This window comes from Callithrix jacchus, chromosome X, assembly GCF_049354715.1.
Source record: "Callithrix jacchus isolate 240 chromosome X, calJac240_pri, whole genome shotgun sequence".
NCBI classification, from domain to species: Eukaryota; Metazoa; Chordata; class Mammalia; order Primates; family Cebidae; genus Callithrix; species Callithrix jacchus.
This window is the reverse complement of record NC_133524.1, coordinates 149,282,167-149,300,486: the sequence shown is the minus strand read 5'-3', so window position 1 is coordinate 149,300,486 and position 18,320 is coordinate 149,282,167. Positions and strand designations below refer to the sequence as shown.

The 18,320-nt window shown below is 48.9% G+C and overlaps 1 protein-coding gene and 1 non-coding gene across 2 annotated transcripts; both read right to left on the bottom strand.

Moving 5' to 3' along the window:
• Window positions 1-774: 774 nt before the first annotated feature.
• ZNF275 (zinc finger protein 275) lies at window positions 775-18,320 on the bottom strand. The gene is made up of 4 exons (XM_002763390.5): window positions 18,187-18,320; window positions 15,872-15,948; window positions 7,692-7,793; window positions 775-6,721 (listed from the first exon to the last, which is right to left on the bottom strand). The coding sequence occupies exons 2-4, from the start codon at window positions 15,900-15,902 to the stop codon at window positions 5,565-5,567; spliced, it is 1,290 nt and encodes a 429-aa protein (XP_002763436.1). The 5' UTR covers window positions 15,903-15,948; window positions 18,187-18,320; the 3' UTR covers window positions 775-5,564.
• Window positions 2,041-2,144, bottom strand: LOC118150847 (small nucleolar RNA U13). The gene has a single exon (XR_004738976.1). It is a non-coding gene; the product is annotated as a small nucleolar RNA U13 (small nucleolar RNA).

Genomic DNA, 18,320 nt, shown 5'->3' with positions numbered 1-18,320 from the left:
GCCTGGGGGTGGACACACCGGGAGGTGGCTGCCTAGCCAAGAAGGAAGCAACCCTCAAGTGGGGCGTTATTGCTCCACTCACCCAGAGCTGCACCTGGGGTAGAAGACTCAACATTGGTGATGAGGATGGGCCCCTGTCAGAAGCCAGGGAGACTGGGGCGGTGCAGGGAGTCAGATTGTCTCCTCCTGTTGGCTCCCATCGGGACATGCATCCTGGAGCCCAAGGGACAGGATGTTCTTCAGTAGTTAGGCTGCTGAGTCCACAGCTGGGCCATCGGCTAAATTTAGGAGGGTCAGGAAATTGGGGCCTGCTCCTGCCCCTGGCTTCTCTAAGGCAGTGGTCACCAGGGATAGGGTCAGCCACAGGCCACCAAGGGGACTGAACCCCCACCCCTACCCCTATGCAGCCTAGAAGTGGGATGATTCTCAAGTCCCAAAGTCATGTTATCTCATTCCCAGACCTTGAGGGAGGAGCTGCAGATCTTGTTTTCTGCTCCCACTCGGAATTCTGACTTGGGGAGCCCTAGCTGTGGTGAGGAGAGGCTGAGTGAAAGACCCCTTCTGCCGTGGGAGAGCTTTTACATCTAGGTCTAGGCCAACCAGCCTCTTCCATCAGGAAGTGCCCAGCAAGTGCTGGAATAACCATGACATAATCTGGACCCCAAGAGGGGGCACTTTCCAAGTGCAAGGAGAAGTATAGAACCCCATGGCATGCAGAAAGGAGCAAGGGAAGTGGTAAACAAAGCTTTGACAAAAGAAGTCAAGGAAGACCAATGCCATTGAACATATCTTTATTGAAATCTACTTGATGCAAGGCACTGTGCTAGATTTGGTAGGGGATCAGACATGAAGGGCCACCCCTGTAAGAGCTCACAATATAATGGGTTGGGGAGGGCTGAGGAGGAGGGGTTGAAGCCAAGTCCACAAACAGCTCTAGTGCAACGCTGATTATAGCGAGTGCCAGAAAACAGACAAGGTAACGACATTGGGGGGGAATGAGAAAAAAGTGCCAACAACAGAACAGAAACACAAACTGGGGTGGACATAGCTGTAGTTCTCAGAGATGTGCAAGTGACATTGAGACAGTATGTAAAGAGACAGTTTCTACCTTTCAAAGTAAACACCCAAAGTGACGCAATGACAACTACAGAATGTAAGTACACTAGTAAGAGAGAAGTCAGCAATCCCCCATCTGATGGACATGCTGGAAACCATGAAACACTTCAAAAATAAGAGAGCAGCGTGCACTGTGTCTTCACCCATTTTATGGCCCCCACGTGGTGGGTTCACTGAGACTAGAAGGCATTGACTTTCACCCATCTTAGAGAACAGAGAACAAACATTCAAACAGGTGTTCGCGCACTCAGGGGCGACTTGGCCAGGAAGCAGCCAAGTGGCAAAACACAATAGAAAGGAGCAGGCTCAAGTCGGGTCGTGCTCAGGATACGCATGGACCAATGAGGGCAGCCGCCAGAAATCCAAGAACATACCATGGCCAGGCCTCCCTCCCAGCAGATGCCATGTTCCTCATTCCTCTGAGTACTGTACTGCTCCCCATACCTTCTGATGCCTAGAAGCACTGTTTCCTTGTCTGCACTTCACAAATCTGGAAGGCCTGGTGGTGTCCCTGGTCCATAGTATTCTGCCAGTTCTGACGATTGCTTGCTGCCCTCGGCTCAGGTGTTCAGTTCTGGTTGAATTAATGTGGCCCAGAAGTGGGGTGGCAAATCATATGGTACACAATAGGGCCACAACCCAGGGCTGCTGGTAGGGCAGGCACGCCAGTTCTAGCAAAAATCAAGCACATGGAATGCAACACCACAAGAGAAAGATGCCCTACAATTCGGTGGGGCCTATTCTGGAAATGCAAGAGTTGATCGACGCAGCTAATGGACATAGCTCATTGTAATAAGCAGCAAAAATGGTAAGCGATTCTTTTCTTTTGAAAATTTTACAAGTATTCAAAATTCTACTAAAAGCAATGGAGGGTTTCTTCTTTCAAATGGTAGTAAAAGAATGTCTTTCTTTTTTCTTTTTCCATGTCAGACAAGTAATCTGCCGACATAGTAACGAGGTTTGAAGGGGCCACATCTCACACATGTGTGTGGAAACCCCTTTGTCACGTGTATGAACTACAAAAGGATCAGGAAAAGAACAAATTCCCTCACAATAGGAATACATGGGATTAGAAAGAAAACTGGAATGAGGTAGGCGCATGAATGCACAGCCAAGGATATGCGACAGGAAGCTGGGTGACATTTTACATGTGACATAGCAATACACCTAGAGAGTCCAAAGAAATACACTCCCAAGTTACCAGAGGCAAAAAATGAACTTGGCAAATTACAGGACACTCGTTAAAGCCGCAGACTGTGTTGAAAGAGAACATGGATTTCACCGCAAACACCATGAAGAGCTGTTCTGTCAACCTTGATGGCAAAGACAAGATCTTTAGTGTTAACTGTAAAAGAGGATTTGTTTGAGAGAAAATTATAGAACTGAAGATGGGAAAGAGCTTAACGAGGGCAGGAAGGGTTGCCAAGACGCCACGTCCCAGCCGAGAGCAGTGACGATGCTATGCTATCTTCCGAGCTAATGCTGTGTCTAGACTTCAATGCGATCACACCCAGCAAATGATGAACGAACAGGCAAGACATGGCAAAGTACTTCTAGGTAAAGATGCCAGACTTGCCCCTGGTACAGGTTAACCTTTATCAAATGACAGCTGTACAAAACACATCCTAACAGCTCGAAAAGAGAAAATGGATCCGAGGAGAAAGTAGTGATTTCAGTCACAGATTCACAACTACGGCAGGAACTGAGGCCCACAGGGCAAAAGGAATCACTATGTAACAAGTGCTTTTGGCTCCTCTCCAACCTGGGGGTCAGGGTGGAGATGTTGCGTAGTGCCACTGTGGTGGCCTGGGTCCCTGTGAGAGGACCTTCTGGCCAAGGTCACAGGGGTCATTGTAGGACCTTGCTTCCCAGGATGGGGGCCTGAGGACCCTCCAAGTTGTGTCTGCTAGGAAGCTCTGCCTCTGCCTTGGTGGGCCCACAAGAAGGGCACACTTCCTTGCCAGGCCCTCCTAGTGTCCCTGGCGTGGCTGGCTTTTATCTGTGGCTGCTGTGGGCCACTGGAAGGGCAGGCTCCTTGCCAGCCCTTGCTGCTGTTCCTCTTGGGGGAGGCCACTGGAAATGGCAGTTGAGCCCCAGGAGGACCAGCTTCTACTTCAATGCCACATAGGCTGTCAGAAGAGTACCACTGTCCTCCAAACTTCTACTTTAGTGCTCCTCCTGGGCACGGCTATTGTAAGTCATAGCCCAGGCCAGTGCTGCCAGTTTCTATCAGCATGGCGTGCAGGCCATTGGAGGGGCAGGGTTCTACTCGGAGCCTCTGCTCTGTCGCCCTAGTTTAGGCGTGCTGCAGGAAGTGACACCAGAACACATGGGTGAATTTTCCCCTAGCTGCCCAAAGCAGAAGCCTATGAACCAATATCTCTCTAGTTCTAGAGTCACTGGCTGAAAGGAGGATGTGGTATAGGCTTCTTGTGTCCAAGGAGATGTCTCTTGGGTGGATCTGCTGCTCAGTCACTGAATCCACTCTGAGCACTGCCAAGGCTCCCAGGAACTCCAAGGATGGCTGGGCTGCTTCTGGATCACCCCATTGATCTAGGTGAGGCCAAGCCCGGCTATTGCTGGCAGGGTCTACAGTGATGACCAGTCACGGAGTTCTGGCTAGTCTGATGGGAGCATCTCCAGCGTGCCACAGTGGCTAGGTTGGATAGTCAAGTGGTGCCCACTACCAGACACGGAGTCTGCATCTCGGATGAGGAAAGAGCCTGCTTCTCTGGCCCATTTCCATCCAGCCTGCCCACCTAGTGTACTCACCTTCTGATGGGCAGGAGTTTCAGGTTTTTGTTTGTAATTAAAATTCTAGAAAAAAATGTCATAATATCTAGCTACAGAAGCAATGAAAGTTATGAGTGAGTGGACAAAAATGTAGAAATTAAAAGCTTGGATATGTAAAACTTAAAAGCTTTCACAACAGAAATGTAATAAAACTGCTACAAAGAGCAAAGCAATACAACTGGAAAAGAGAACATATGTAAAGTTAATATATCCAAAGGAGATGAATGAACAATTTGCATGCAAAAAACAGAAACAGTATTTAAGTCATTGCATAAGAGAAAAAAGATGAGATTGCTGGTCAGGAGGCCTGGGGTCTATCCCCAGTTCTAGAACTGACGAGCCACAGAATGACAGCAATAACTATTACAATGACAGCAGATGGCCTTCACTGAGTTTGTACCTCCACGCCAGTCTGGTGGTCTTGGCACTCTGCAGGCATGATGGCAGTCCCAGTCATCGTGATAACCTTTGGAGGTATGTGCTGTGATCACCCCCATTTTACAGAGCTAGAAACAGAAGGCTGCAGAAGTACCATCTAGGCCTGATACCAGGAAAGGCTCCTGTTTCCAAAAGGAGGCGTCACCCTGCACTTGAGTCTTTGAGATGTTATCTCTTCTTAGGGGCATGCTCTCAACTATTTGATTTTGAATAAAACAGTGTTGCTCGAGGACAAGATCCATTAGTTGGAAACAACCCCAATTGATGCTAGTTTTGGATATTTATAGGGGACACGAAATTGAAATGGTTTAAGAAAAAAAGACACAGACATTTAACCCAGAGTCAGTAACTATTACCAGGTGTTTGGCCTGACAATGACATTTTGGATGCTTTAAAAGAAAAGCCATTTAAAGGTTGTCTGAAAAAGCACCACCTTAAGTGGTTATGTTTCAGAGTCACAGCACACATTAAAAAACGACAAGAGAAATCATCCTAATGTTCTGTGAATATGGTCTCATGACTTGGGAGAAAATTTCTAATGAGAACCTCACGTAGGGACTGTCAGCTCGGATGGAAGCGACGGGATGTTTTGAAACTAATGACTCAAACAGGGATCCCATGCTAGTGAAGACAATGAGGAGTCAGAGTAAAATGACTTTGGGAAAGGGAGGGTGGCAAAACGGGGCATTTTCTAAATTAATATATTATTTTATATATGTGATTTACAATATGTATGTATAACTAAATTAATAAATTAAATATTTTAAGACATTTGTGTGTTCTATTTACATCCCTAAAAATTTATAAATTCAAGTAGGCAAAAAAAACGTGAGGGTAACTTGTCTTCAGGAAGCTGGGATCACATTATAATGCGTGGAACAGCTTTGTGTGTTTCTCTGGGTCGCGGGGAGCTTGGAGTCGATGACCTCTAAGCTCCCCCCCAACCTCACATCCAGATTTGTCCTTTCTCATTCTTGGATTCAAGGCATGTGGACTGAAATACCTTGATGGTACTTCCTACCAGTTAAACTAGCCAAGCTGTTAAATGGTACGAGCTACTCTCGATGGCCATAATGTACACTTACAAATTGCTGGTGGCAGTGTAAATCGGTCTCAACCTTTCGGAAGACAAAATATATAAGCGCTACAAAACTGTTCATCTCCTTTGACTCTGCCATCCCCCTCTGGGGACCCAGTCCCTATTCCGCAGGGTATTTCTACTCGTGGTGGGTCGGCTGATGCTTCTGCAGCGCCGAGCGCCTCTTGAAGACACGGCCACACTGATTGCATTCGCAGCGTCGTGCACCGCTGTGGATCCGCCGGTGGCGACTGAGGCCAGAGCTCCTGCGGAAGGCCTTGCCGCACTTGTCGCACTCATAGGGTTTCAGTCCGCTGTGTATGCGCCGGTGCTTGATGAGGTCGGAGGGCCCGCGGAAGGCCTTGCCACAGTCACCGCACGCATAGGGCCGCTCGCCGCTGTGGATGCGCGCGTGCTCCAGAAGGCTGGAGCTCTGGCGGAAGGCCTTGCCGCACTGGCCGCAGGCATAGGGCTTCTCGCCCGTGTGGATCCGCCGGTGCTTGGTGAGCTCCGAGCTCCTTCGGAAGAGCTTCCCGCAGTGGGGACACCCATACGGCTTGGCCCCACTGTGGATGCGCTGGTGCTCGGCCAGCCCGTTGACCCCTCGGAAGGACTTTCCGCAGTCGTCGCAGTCGAAGGGCAGGTGGCCGGTGTGTATGCGCTGGTGCTTGAGAAGCTCCTGGCGATCTAGGAAATCCCTGCTGCACGCCTTGCAGGCAAAAGGCTTTTCCGAAGTGTGAAGTTTCTGATGTTGGAAGAAGTGGGTGTTGACTTTGAAGGACCGCCCGCACTCCTCACAATCAAAGGGCTTGTCTCTGCTGTGGACCCTCAGATGCTGACTGAGGCCTGCGTTCTTCTTAAACCGCTTCCCGCACTCCTCGCACTCGAAGGGCTTGGCCTCCCTCTCCATCTGCTCCCTCTTCTCCGTGGCATTCTCCAGGATCCTACTGGGGCCGGGCCGGGGCTCCGCAGCTACGTGGCTTTTCCTGTGCTCATTGAACTCCACCACCCCCCTAAAGACCTTACCGCAATCACCACATTCCCAGCCCTTCTCCTCACTGTGGACTCTCTGGTGCTGGACAAGCAGGACTTTAAGCCGGAAGGTGTCCCCACACTCTTTACAAGCAAAATGATGTTCTATGGGCAGATTCTGTGGGCTCCCTCTCTTCCTGTCACAGTCTCCGTGCTGTTTGACTTCAGGACTGGGGTCACTGGCCTTTGGGGAGCTTGTGGATGCCATCTCCTGTGGCTGGGTGTCTTCCCCCATCATCTGGTGTCGGGTAGCGGAGGTGTTTTCTGAAACGATAAACACATGGCACTGTAGCACAAGAGGAGGAAGGAGGGAAGGGCCTCCCCTTTGTCAATAATCCTTTTCTTTCCGAGACAGCCACTGAGTGCGGGGCCAGGGCTGCAGCAGCCAGGGGCAGAGGGGTCTCATTCTAGACACTCTCTATCACCGTGATCACACTTCCCTGAACCCTAACCCAAACACCCCAAGAACCCAGTTAGTCCTCTCAAACCTAACCTATACCCCAAGAGCTCAGCTAGCCCCCAACCCCAACCTCAGCCCCAAACATAACCTGAATCTCCAAAGGGCTCTGCTGATCCTCTCAACCCTAACCTCACTGTGAAGAGCTCAGCTGGGCCCCAAACCCTAACTGGAACCCCAAAAGCCAAGCTGAGACCTCCCAATCCTAACCTCAACCCCAAGAGCTCAGCTGGGATCCTAACTTTAACCCGAATGCCCAGAGAGCCCAGCTGCTCCTCTTAACCATAACGTCAACCCTAGGGGCTCAAATGGGCCCGTCCATGTCTAACCTCAACCTCAAACGTTCAGCTGGGCCCCCTACTCCTAACCTCAAACCCAGGAGCTCAGATGGCCTTACCAACCCTAACCTGAACCCCCCGGGAGCGCAGCTGATCCTGTCAACCCTAACCTCAACCCCAAGTGCTCAGCCGAGCTCTCCAACCCTAACCCAAACCCCTGAGAGCTAAGCTGATTCTCTTAACTCTAACCTCAAGCCCAAGAGCTCAGCAGTGCCCCCAAACCCTGACTTCAATCTCAAAAGCTCATCTGGGCCCCCCAACCATAACCTCAACCCTAAGAGCTCAGCTGTGCCCCCTCCAAATCTCTGAGAGGCCAGCTGATCCTCTGAACCTTAACCTCAACTCCAAGAGCTCAGCTGGGCCCCCCCAACCCTAACCCAAACCCCATAGCAATTCAGTTGGGCCTCCCCCGATTTTCTCACATTTCTTTTTCACTCACCAGAGTACTTAGTTGGATTTGTGCTAGGCGATGGGTCTGATACCAACAGCACTTGTCCCTGTGCCAGGTGAGGGACCAAGGCAGGGTTCAAAACAGGAACACCTGCTCATGGAAAAGGAGACTGGTTATGGTGACAGCCAGAGGTGACATGAGAATAGGGGAGGACCACGAGCAAGGCCTTTGGAGGGGAACCCCCTTCACTCTTCCAAGACCAGGCTGGCCGTAACCTTAGGCAAGTCATTCATTCAGTTCAAAAGTGTTTCCCAAGGGCAGGCTCCTTCCAGAAGCTTGAGGAAGGCAGGCTCTGGGCCCACTTGGGGGAGGCTCCTGTGGAGTATCATCACGTGTCCACCCTGAAGAGGTGATCCTGACCCTGCTTTCTCCCTGTCCACCCCCTCAGTGCTCACACATTGAACTTCATGCTCTTTCCCAACACGTGGATATCCACAACTCCCAAATCTGACTCCCAACAGTCTCTCCTAAAACCTCCTCCCCACTGCATACATGCAGACCTTGATCACATCAACCTTTCTCCCAAGGAAACTCGAATCAAATGGCCATGCAATTTGCATAAGTTGTGCCTTAAAAAGAAAAGAGTATTCTACAATACAGTGGCAGTGTTCTAATTGCTTTCCCAATGAAAGACTGAGAGGGGTTCTTTCCATGGCCACCCTGAGGAGGTGATCCTCACCCTGGTGGGGGAGCTCATGTTACTCTGACATATCAGGTGTGGCAAACCCATTGTGTTTTCCCAAAACTCAGGGATAAGGTGAACTTCTGTGGGGATAGCCATGTGCCCCCTGTCCCACTCTAAGCAGGTAGTGAATTTGAGGAAGGGCTGGGGCATCCTTACCCACATAGGTCACATTCCCATAATATGCCAGCACCCTCTGTTCAGGGTCCCGCCTCAACCACTCCCTTGTGGTGAGGTACCATACCACATCATCAAATGTCACCAAATCCTGAAAGAATTCCCAGGGCTAATCATTTTTTCCATCTATTTTAGAATGAGGCACGGACAGTGCCAGTAATGCCAGGGACAAGAGGTGAGGGTCTAGAGTGGGTGTCTGTTGCTAACATGGAGGTCTAACCACAGCTCCAAGAAGTCCTAAAAAGAGAACCTAATGAAGAACTAGGATCCCTGGCCTCTCCTGTCTTCCCAAGGGACCTCCATTCAATCACTTTCCTGGGTGGAAACTCAGCTCCCCCACCTGGATGATGGGAACTCCAAGCCCAGTGGACATCCAATCCTTGGCAGCCTCCAGAATAGAAGCAGTGGGAGGGCAGGAAGGCGGCAGCTGGGGTTCATACTCTGCTGTGTCATGCTGGGCAAAAGACAGAGGTAGAGGCCAGATTCAGGGAGCGGTGACAGAATCACAAGCAAGGTAGAGGGAAGCACAGCTCACCTGGGCCTCTGGCATGTCAAGAGGAACTGCCAGGACCTGGTTTCCTGGGGCTCCATCCTGGGGAAGGGCAAGACCCTGGGGAGTAGGTGGACCTAAAGAAAGTGAAAAAAGCCATGAGTGACAACATCCCTGTTTCTGGGTCCCCTGGGATGACACTGGTGATTTCCTTTTCCTTGGTTTCTGATCTTGTTGAGTCTTCTCTCATGTGCTGGCTCAATGACAAGCCAGGGCATGGAGATGCCTGAAAAAACACACCTTGAACAGTGGGGAAAGCAGACTGGCAAAGAATGAACAGAGGCAGGCTACAGGGAGCCAAGACAAGACCAGCAGATGCCAGCCCAGGCACAGCCAGGAGAAGACAGATCTAGACAGAGAGCCAATGGCAGGGGGACTGGCAGGCCTAGAAGTCCATGCTGACAATGCACAGGAAGGAGGCACATGAAGATCATCAGAAGAGATAACCAGGAAATGAGAGACCATTTCCAACTTTGTAGAGGTAACGAAAAACCAGATCAGGATGCCGGAGGGAAGAGAGCAGGAATGGGGGCTTCTAGATCAGCAGTGAGGCCCTCAAAAGCCACAGCCTACTGCAACAAGGAGCCTGGTGACAGCGAGATGGGTACACATGACGGCAGTTCTCTAATGCATTCAACCAAATGAAAAGCTCAACAAAACAGCTGGAAAAATAAGCCTCAAAGAAAAGATCTCCAAACACGAAATTGCTAAATAAAAGTTGAACGATTTGTACACATTACTTTCTTTTTCCAAATTCACCGACATCCACGCATCACAGGCCTCCCACTTCAGTGAGTTCAAAGAAACAGCTACACGGTTCCTGTTCTGATGACAATTCAATTCAACTCATAATTCAGTAAAAAGGAAGGCGTTTTACACTGGCTCAAGGCCCACAAAATGCAGCTACTCCAGAAAGACTTTTATACAAAATTAAAGATGTTATATTAAAAAGAATGGATGGACAGAAACTTCCACTTTTGGCTGTGATGGAGTAACAAGGAACATATTTCACATCCTGCCATAAATAAGTAGAAAAATGGAGAAAATATATGTGAAACAATTTTCAGACACTGGACAGCAATAAGTACACAATTATGATCCCCAAGAGAAGAGAAACAGATGATGGGAGCCCTATGATTGCCCCAGCTTTCTGCCTGGAGGCAATTTCCAGATAGAGATTGTGTGTTTGGAGGGGGGGAGCGAGGACCAAACAGAGCTCAGTGGCTTCGCCAAGTTAAGGAGACACAGCCCAGCATTTAGAGCAGCTAAGGCAGCTGGAAGTTGCAGAGCAGAGTTCCAGAAAGGAGTTACTTACTCAGAAAAAAGAGCTTCAAAAAATCGGTATAAGCCTCCCCTTGAGTCTTTCCTGACTACTAGGCCATGCGTTCATAGAGTGAAACTCCAAAAGCCCAGGAAAAGAGTGACCAGGAAGCTGTAAGCTGAACAATTTTCGGGACACACAAAGGTAGGGAGACATTCAAGATTTGACCAATCAGTATAGAGAGTCCTCTGTGATCACCTGGGACATGCAGTAGAGAATCCAGAGGGGTCATGCCTTAGTAGTAGGGCTGATCTATTCCTAAAGCCAAAGCTACACAAGATCTGTCTCAAAGAAAGCTTAAAAATAGGCCTCAAGGGGATCAAACTGATCCCCAAATAACTACCACCCCAAATCCAGACACTCAACAACATAATCTTTATAATATCCAACATCCAATCAGAAAGTACTGAAATGCCATAGAGCACAGAAATGGCAAGGAGAATAACCAGTTAATAGAAACACACAGAAACGACCAGTGATGACTGACAGATAAAGATAACAGTGAGTTTAACGATATATAAGCATTAAAAGAAAAACAGGAATATAGTGAGAGAAACAGAAGCTACAACAAGAACCAAATGGAACTTCTGGAGATGAAGATTTTACTAGATGTGATTAACAGCAGATTAGATACCAGACACAAAAACTAGAGAACTCGAAGACATAGCAAGAGAAATGAACTCAAATGAAGCTCAGAGAGAAAAAGACTTTTTAAAAACAAACAGTATCTCAATAACCTGGGGTAATAGAAAGTGGTCTAACACCTACGTAACTGGAACCTGAGAAGGTGAGGAAATTGGGGGAGGGATAAAGAACACAGCTAAGGAAATAATGGCTGGACAGTTTTCCAAATTTGATGAAAACTGTAAGCTCACACATCCAAGAAACTCAGATTGCCGAAAAGCCAGGGATGAAGAGAAAGTCTTGAAGTAGAGAGAAACAAAGAGTGATTAGTAACTTCTCATCAGAGCGTGCAAACCAGAAAACCAGTGCGTGACATTTTTAAAGAGCTGAAAGAAAAAACAAACCTGTCAACTTAGAATTCTATATTCAAGAAAAATTTCCTTTCAAAATGAAGGCAAAATAAAATTTGTTTTCAGACAAAAGCTGAGAGAATTCATCACTGGTAGATCTGTACTACAGGAAATACTAAAGGAAATCTTTCAGGTGGAGGGAGAATGATAGTAGGTGGTAAGATGGATCTACACAAAGGCATGAAGAACACCAGAAATGTAAATATATAGGGAAATATAAAACGCTTTTACCCACCTCACTTTTAAATATTTAAAAAATAATTAATCATTTAAAGCAAAAGTAATAATAAGGTAGTATGGGGTTTATAACATCAGTAGAAGTAAAACATATGATTGTGTGTTCTGGCAAGTCCTCCAAGACTCTGATACATGCTAATAAGCCAACGTCAGAGATCAAATATGTACTAACAATAACCTGAAAGAAGAAACATACAGAAAAAGAGGGGAAAAAAGAATGGAAGGGGCAAATGAAAACGAATAGCAAGATGGCAAACTTAAACCCGACTACGTGAATAATTAAGGTGAGTATAAGTGGACTAAACACTCTGATCAAAGGCAGAGCTTTTCAGGCTGTACTAAAAAGAAGACACACTGTCTACAAGAAACTTTAAATATGAAGACAGATATGTTAAAAGTAAACGGATGGAGAATGGAAAACATAATACTAGAACCAACGGAAAGAGTCTGAAAAATCCCAATGTCACGAAAAAAGTGGCAGAAAGAATAAATGACAAATGTGGCTAAGAGCTCTGGAGACACTACCGAAGAGTCCTAGAACTCAGCAGGAAGAAAACTGGAGGGTTTCGATATAAACCAACAGGGGCCAACGTAGGATGATCCAGGCAGACACAGTAACTCTCCCTTGAAACCCAAAGAAGGTAAAGGAAGGGGAGGAGATGGCTAAGTCTATATTTGTATTTTAAGAGAGAAAAGGAAAAGACTTGTAGCTATAATAAACACATCACGATGTGTATGTGACCACATGGGGCTGGAGTGAGGGAAAGTCTAGGTCTAGAAAGATCTGCTTTCTTTTTCTGTAATATGAGAATTTTTAGTAACCAAGCTGAATTTTGTTGGTATCAGAAAAGGATAACAATTGTAAAATAGTTTGGTTTTAAAAGACTTTGGGTAAGAAAGATGCTCAGCATGTGAGAGGCCAAGGGCTGACGCCAAGGGGTCAATGGGGAACAGCCCTTCTGCTTGGGTCAAAAGACCAGCATTTCCTGGGATGCCCACACGGCAAGGCTGGCAGGAATCTGTGGGCAGTCCACGAAGGGCAATGACCAGAAAGCCTAGAGACAGGCCCATGGGGTTGTGACTTCTGGGCTCCTCCTCACAAACCATCAGCACCTAGGAAGTGTTGGCAGAAGACCTCATCTAGCCCGAGTCCAAGGCAGCCCCATTCCCATCTTTAACTGGCTGCCGGGCACAGGGGCTTCCCCGGTGAGTTTGTGTTCATCCTCAGGTGCTCAGCAGCCACACCCTCTCTGTCCCACTGTCACCTGGGCAGGGCCCTGCTAGTCCGCTGGATTCCTCCAGTATACATTCGATGTCTGATTTGACTTTGGCTTCCAGTACACAATGAAATGGTCATGAATTACTCATACGATTCATTTTTTAAAAATTTACTTCTAATTGACATGGATGTTTGGCTGCCAAATGGACTGGAGAGGGGGGTATTGTGGATATACCTTCTGAGAAAGAGGATCTGTTAGAGACCTCTTCTTGTTGACCTCAGGCCAGAGACCTAAGAACTTAACCTTCCAACAAGACCCTGGCTCAGCCCACCAATCCCATATCTTGCCCTGCCACATCTCAGTGATATCGAGACATGCTGGACTTCATTCAGTCCTAGACAGACCAAGGCTGTGGCCTTCAAGGCCTGGGAAACTGCTGAGAGTACCATAAGCTTCTCATGGGTGGCTCCTGAAAATCTGGGCTTCAATGCCACTCTTATTTTTCTGAGACAGGGTCTGGGTCTGTCACCCAGGCTAGAGTGTAGTGGTGCCATCACAGCTCACTGTAGCCTCGACCTCCCAAGCTTAAGTGACCCTCCTGTCTCAGCCTCCTAAGTAGCTGGGACTACAGCTGCGTGCCACCACGCCCAGCTAATTTTTTAAATTAAAACAGAAACTGTAGAGATGGAGTCTCACTATGCTGCCTAGACCGGTCTCGAACTTCTGGGCTCAAGTCATTTTCTCACCTTAACCTCTAAGTGCTGGGATGACAGGTGTGAGCCACTGTGCCTGGCCCACATCAGGCCTCAACTCTAATGTCACCTCTGTAGAATGCCTTTAGTGAAGGCATTCTAGTCCCCATCATAGTCTACTTGGAACACTTTTGCTGACTAAAACATGATTCAATGAAATCGATTGTTTCTAACTGACAGTCTCTGGGAGAAACGGAGCTCCAACAGCACAGGGGCTTTCGCATTGTTGGTTACTTCTGAGTCCCCAGTGTCTGCAGCAGCTCCTGGCCCTGAGTGGGCCTCTGATAAATCGTAGGGTGACTGAATCAACGTGTGTGGAGAGGGGCATGTTAAATGGAGCACACTTCCATCCTTGGAGCAGGCACTACATGTGTTTGGAGCCGTGCATCTCCCTTCCTGTAACTCACTTATCACAGCTTATGGTTATTACTGCCTCCATTCACAGAGAAGGAAACCAGGGCTCCAAGAGGTCAACTTGCTTAATATCCAGCTCACAAGATTTGAGACTTTTCGAACCATGCCAGAGAAGAGCAAAATAATATTCAACCTATAACATCACACCACAGCCAGAAGACAGACTGGGGGTGAGGCTTAGTGCATCTAGGTCTAATGATACATATGGGTGTTTGGGGGATGCCTTTAAACCATCCTGTTAACATGCCCTCACCATGCAAAGGAGACACATTCCTCTCTCTCTCCCCCTCCATCTCTCTCTCTCCTACACACACACACACACACACACACACACACCCAAGCGCGCGCACACTACTCCCAAGCCAACCATGTTTAATCGAGCAAATTCTCTTGAAGTGTTCCATTTAATGGAGCAAATCCTACTGAAGTGTTTTTACTTAATTGGCATGATTAACTGTTGAAATCCTGGAGCCACAACCCCCAAATGAATTGTTAATTATCCTTTCCTGTGCAGCAACAGGAGTGGCTCTTCCTCATACAGCTCACCCAGGGGACTTAGCCTGAGCGCACTTTAGCCCACAGTGACAGAGCCCCTGGACACATGGCGGTCATGTAACAGGTGCTCATAAAAGTGGAAGGAAAGAAGTGGGCCCTGCTCCCACAAAAGGAAACAAAACTCTGCATAATTAATCAGTCAGGAGAAGCGAAGGAAGATCATTTTTAAAAAGGTAACATATTAATCCCTACTGCAGTTCAGAATAAAATAATCATCAATCCTAGAGACAACTGGATCATTTAGGATCCATGTCGTATAACTGTTCTATTTTAAAATGGTGGAACTAATCAGGAAAAGAAGCTGGATGCTGTTGCAAAAGTGACAAATGCAGGTGTCCACTGCCTTCTGACAGTGGCTCTTGGGGAATCAAGGTCAAAGCAGTTCCAGATGGAACATGAAAATCACTGTAATGCGCACCCGATGTACCACACAGGGTAATGCTGACCTTGAACGGAAGGCACTTCCACTCACAGCATAAAAGGATGCCCCGGATCCTGTAGGGTGCACAGCTACATATAACTGGGAAATATGAAAACTCGAAGAAATACTATGGGAAAACACGTTTCCAATCCTCAATGTAAACAGTATTACTTGCCTTCTTTCAACGGGATCTGAAGATAGTCTAAAAGCAAAGGCCCTGTCAAGGTCTGCTGTGAATTGCACACTGGACCCAGGCAAGCATCATTACACCGCAGCTGTTTAACAAACAGGGGAAAGGCAGCAAGGGCACCCAAATAAAGCCCATCTGGAGGGTTCCAGAAGCTTCCAAGGAGTGCCAGAAACACCTGGACTCTCTGAAGCATCTAAATAAAGACCTGGAGCACAATGTCCCCTAAAGCCTTAGTTTACCCAGAAGACAACAGGTGGCTTGTGTTCAGTTCAGTTCAAGGAAAGAGCAGATATACCCCAAAGGGTGTTTTCAAAGGTTTCCACTCACAAGAGATCCAGTTCAGGTGGATGCCTTCAGCTGCCTCTCCCATCCAAAAGAGAGACTAGATTCCAAATTCTTTTTCCTGAATGTCTTTTCTCCTGTGAGCTGTAGTGCGTGGATTGAGAGAACTGTCTCTGGGCAGACAGTTCAGCGACACTGGCATAGATGAAAATATAAGTGCTTCTGGAACCAAAATGATACTCCTCACCATGCTGTAACCCTCCCCATAGGGTCTTCTGGTAGCATGCCCAGCGTCAAGTCCAGCAGACAGTACACATCAACATCCAGACTTACCCAAAAGAGACACACACGAGTGACTCATCATGGCTCAGAGCTACTCCAAGGGATCAGCCTGGCAGGTAAGGCCCCACCTGTTGGATTGCAATAATTCAGGTGAACAGAAGCCAACCTGTGCGCACCTCCCAGGAACCTGTCCCCCACATTTTGGGGGATGTACTGAACTGGGCTAGATACTGGGTTCAACTGAATATACACCACTAAGATCTGGATCCACCCTAGCCAGGCCAGGATGCAACCCCTGAGCCAAGTCCTGGGCCACACCGACCCTGGCCTTCATGTTCTTTCCACTTGGCAGGCCAGGAGGCCTAAGTGAAGGCCCCATGCGGGCCCACTCTGTCCCGTCCCATGTAAACAGGCTGCTACTCGAATCCTGAAGGGCCTAAAGAGAGGGCATCTCACCAGGAAAGTCTGTCTCTCTTGGGGTATTTGTGTCTGTGTGTGCCTTTTTCTGTATGTGTGGGTGGGAAGGCATCTGTTTCCTCTCTCACTTTGCCTGGGCACCTGTCTCTTTCTGTTTAGGTTTCTATCTTATTTCCTTTCTATAAAAAGCCAGAAGGTAGACCAGAAAGGGATTTTGTAGTGTTTGTTATACTTAATTGAGGAAAGCATCTTACTAAAAATCAAAATAAATCGTAAGTATAGCTTCCTTTAGGTAACACTGCCTGCATACAAACGATTGGAAATTGGGGGTGAGGTGGGATGCTATGCAAATTGCAAGGAGCTCAGGGCCATCCAAAGAGCCTGGGCAGGTTTGGGTAAGGGCTGGATCACTGAGTGAGAAAGTTGGTTTGGAGTTCACTAAGAACTCATGTGGCAGAGTAGGAGGTCTGGGAGAGACCAAGGAATCTGCATTTTTCAACAAGCATCCAGGAGATTATGATGCAGAGTTCCACCTCCTTAACACTGGCCTGTCTAGAATCTGGAGGTTCCCAAATTCTCCAACTCTCAAAATCTGTCATTGACAGGATTCCTTCCCAGGAGCCTCCTGAAATGGGAGCCCACTATCTCCAAGTCTGTGCTGGTCAGAAGAGAATTCACACATTCTAGTAGATTTCCAAGGGGTCCCTCACAGATAGAAGGCTGAAAGTCACTGTTCACTAGGGTTCTATATATGAAACCCACAGCGTCCGGCCCAGTCCAGTACATCTCCCAAGTAACATTTTCGGGGGATGTACTGAACTGGGCCAGACACTGTGCAAGTGGCTTCTACTTGAAGGCCCAATGTCGTGGGGTGGGGGTGGGGAAGGACTGAGGCAGCAATCCCATCTGAAAATCTCTTGTAAAGGAAAAATGTCGGGCTGAGGTTGAAGAGGAAATGTTTCATTGACCAAGAAGACTGGAGGGGGCAGCATGCCCAGCTAGGCCAAGGCTAGCTGGAGAGCTTCGGTTGGAACAGGGTGGCAGGGTGGGACCTCTGGGAAGAGGGCCAGGAATTGGGGGAGTTGTTTGAAAGGGACCATGGGCTTTGGGCAGCAGGCGAGTGGCGTGTGTGTGTGTGTGTGTGTGTGGAAAAGACATGTAATTAATCACCCAAATATAGACTGGTGGAGCCAGCAAAGAGTTTAAGAGGGCAGGGGCACTGGAGCGGGAGATGGCGGCCCCCAGTAGGGCAAGAGAAAAAGACTGGTTCAGACAGAGGGCCTTGAGCTCGGCTCACCGCCCCCTCTCCCCTGCTTCCCCACAGCTCTCTCTCTAGGCTACCTATCTGCCCCCATCCTCCCTACCAAGCTGAGGCTTAACATCACCCCGCCCCCTCAAAAGAAAGGAGGGACTCCCTAGTGGGAACTGTTCCCACCCAGCGCCCAGACTGCGGCTCAGCCCCTCCCCCAGACCAGTGAAAAGTCCTTTAAGCTCCCCACTACAACGCCCCTCCCAATGGGGCTTCTAGGTGCTAGGGTCGGGGGTCCTCTCTCTCTGCCCCTGAGCGGTTCCCAACCCCTAGCGTCCCCCAAAGAACAGAGCAGGCCTCCGCACTTTCGCTATTCCCACCCGGGACCGCCGCCCCCGCCCGCCTCGGGAAGGCCTTAGGTCCTCTTCGTACCAGTCATCCGGGACCCGTTCCCAGCTCTGGCCGGCCCAAGGCCAAGCAGCTCTCCAACAGCCCAGACGCCCCCTCCCTCCACCGTGCTCTCTTCCGCGGCTCGCACAGTCGCTCCAGCCCCGCACACGGTCCTGCGCCCCCTGCACGTCCTCTCGCGGCCCCGCACGCTGATTCAGGCCCGCACGTCCTCCTGCCGCCCTCACGATCACCAGGGCCCTGCGCCCAGTCCCGCGCTTCCCGCACATACTCCCGTGGCCCGCACACTCACCCACGCCCGGCGGCGGCCGTCGCGCGGCCCTCGGCTGAGCGGCGCTGGGGCTGCCCAGGCAGGCTTGGCGTGGCAGGAAGCGCCACGGAGAAGCCCGTGCCCGGCCGAGCCTAACAGCCCCGCAGCGCGTTTCC

What these genes read in the sequence shown, in the direction of transcription:
- ZNF275 (XM_002763390.5), bottom strand. Translation starts at nt 15,902, where the DNA reads ATGATGAGTCACTCGTGTGTGTCTCTTTTGG. An exon ending in CTCGTGTGTGTCTCTTTTGG is followed by an intron (nt 7,794 to 15,871) that starts GTAAGTCTGGAT and finishes TTCCATGAGCAG; the next exon opens with GTGTTCCTGTTTTGAACCCT. An exon ending in AAATCCAACTAAGTACTCTG is followed by an intron (nt 6,722 to 7,691) that starts GTGAGTGAAAAA and finishes TTATCGTTTCAG; the next exon opens with AAAACACCTCCGCTACCCGA.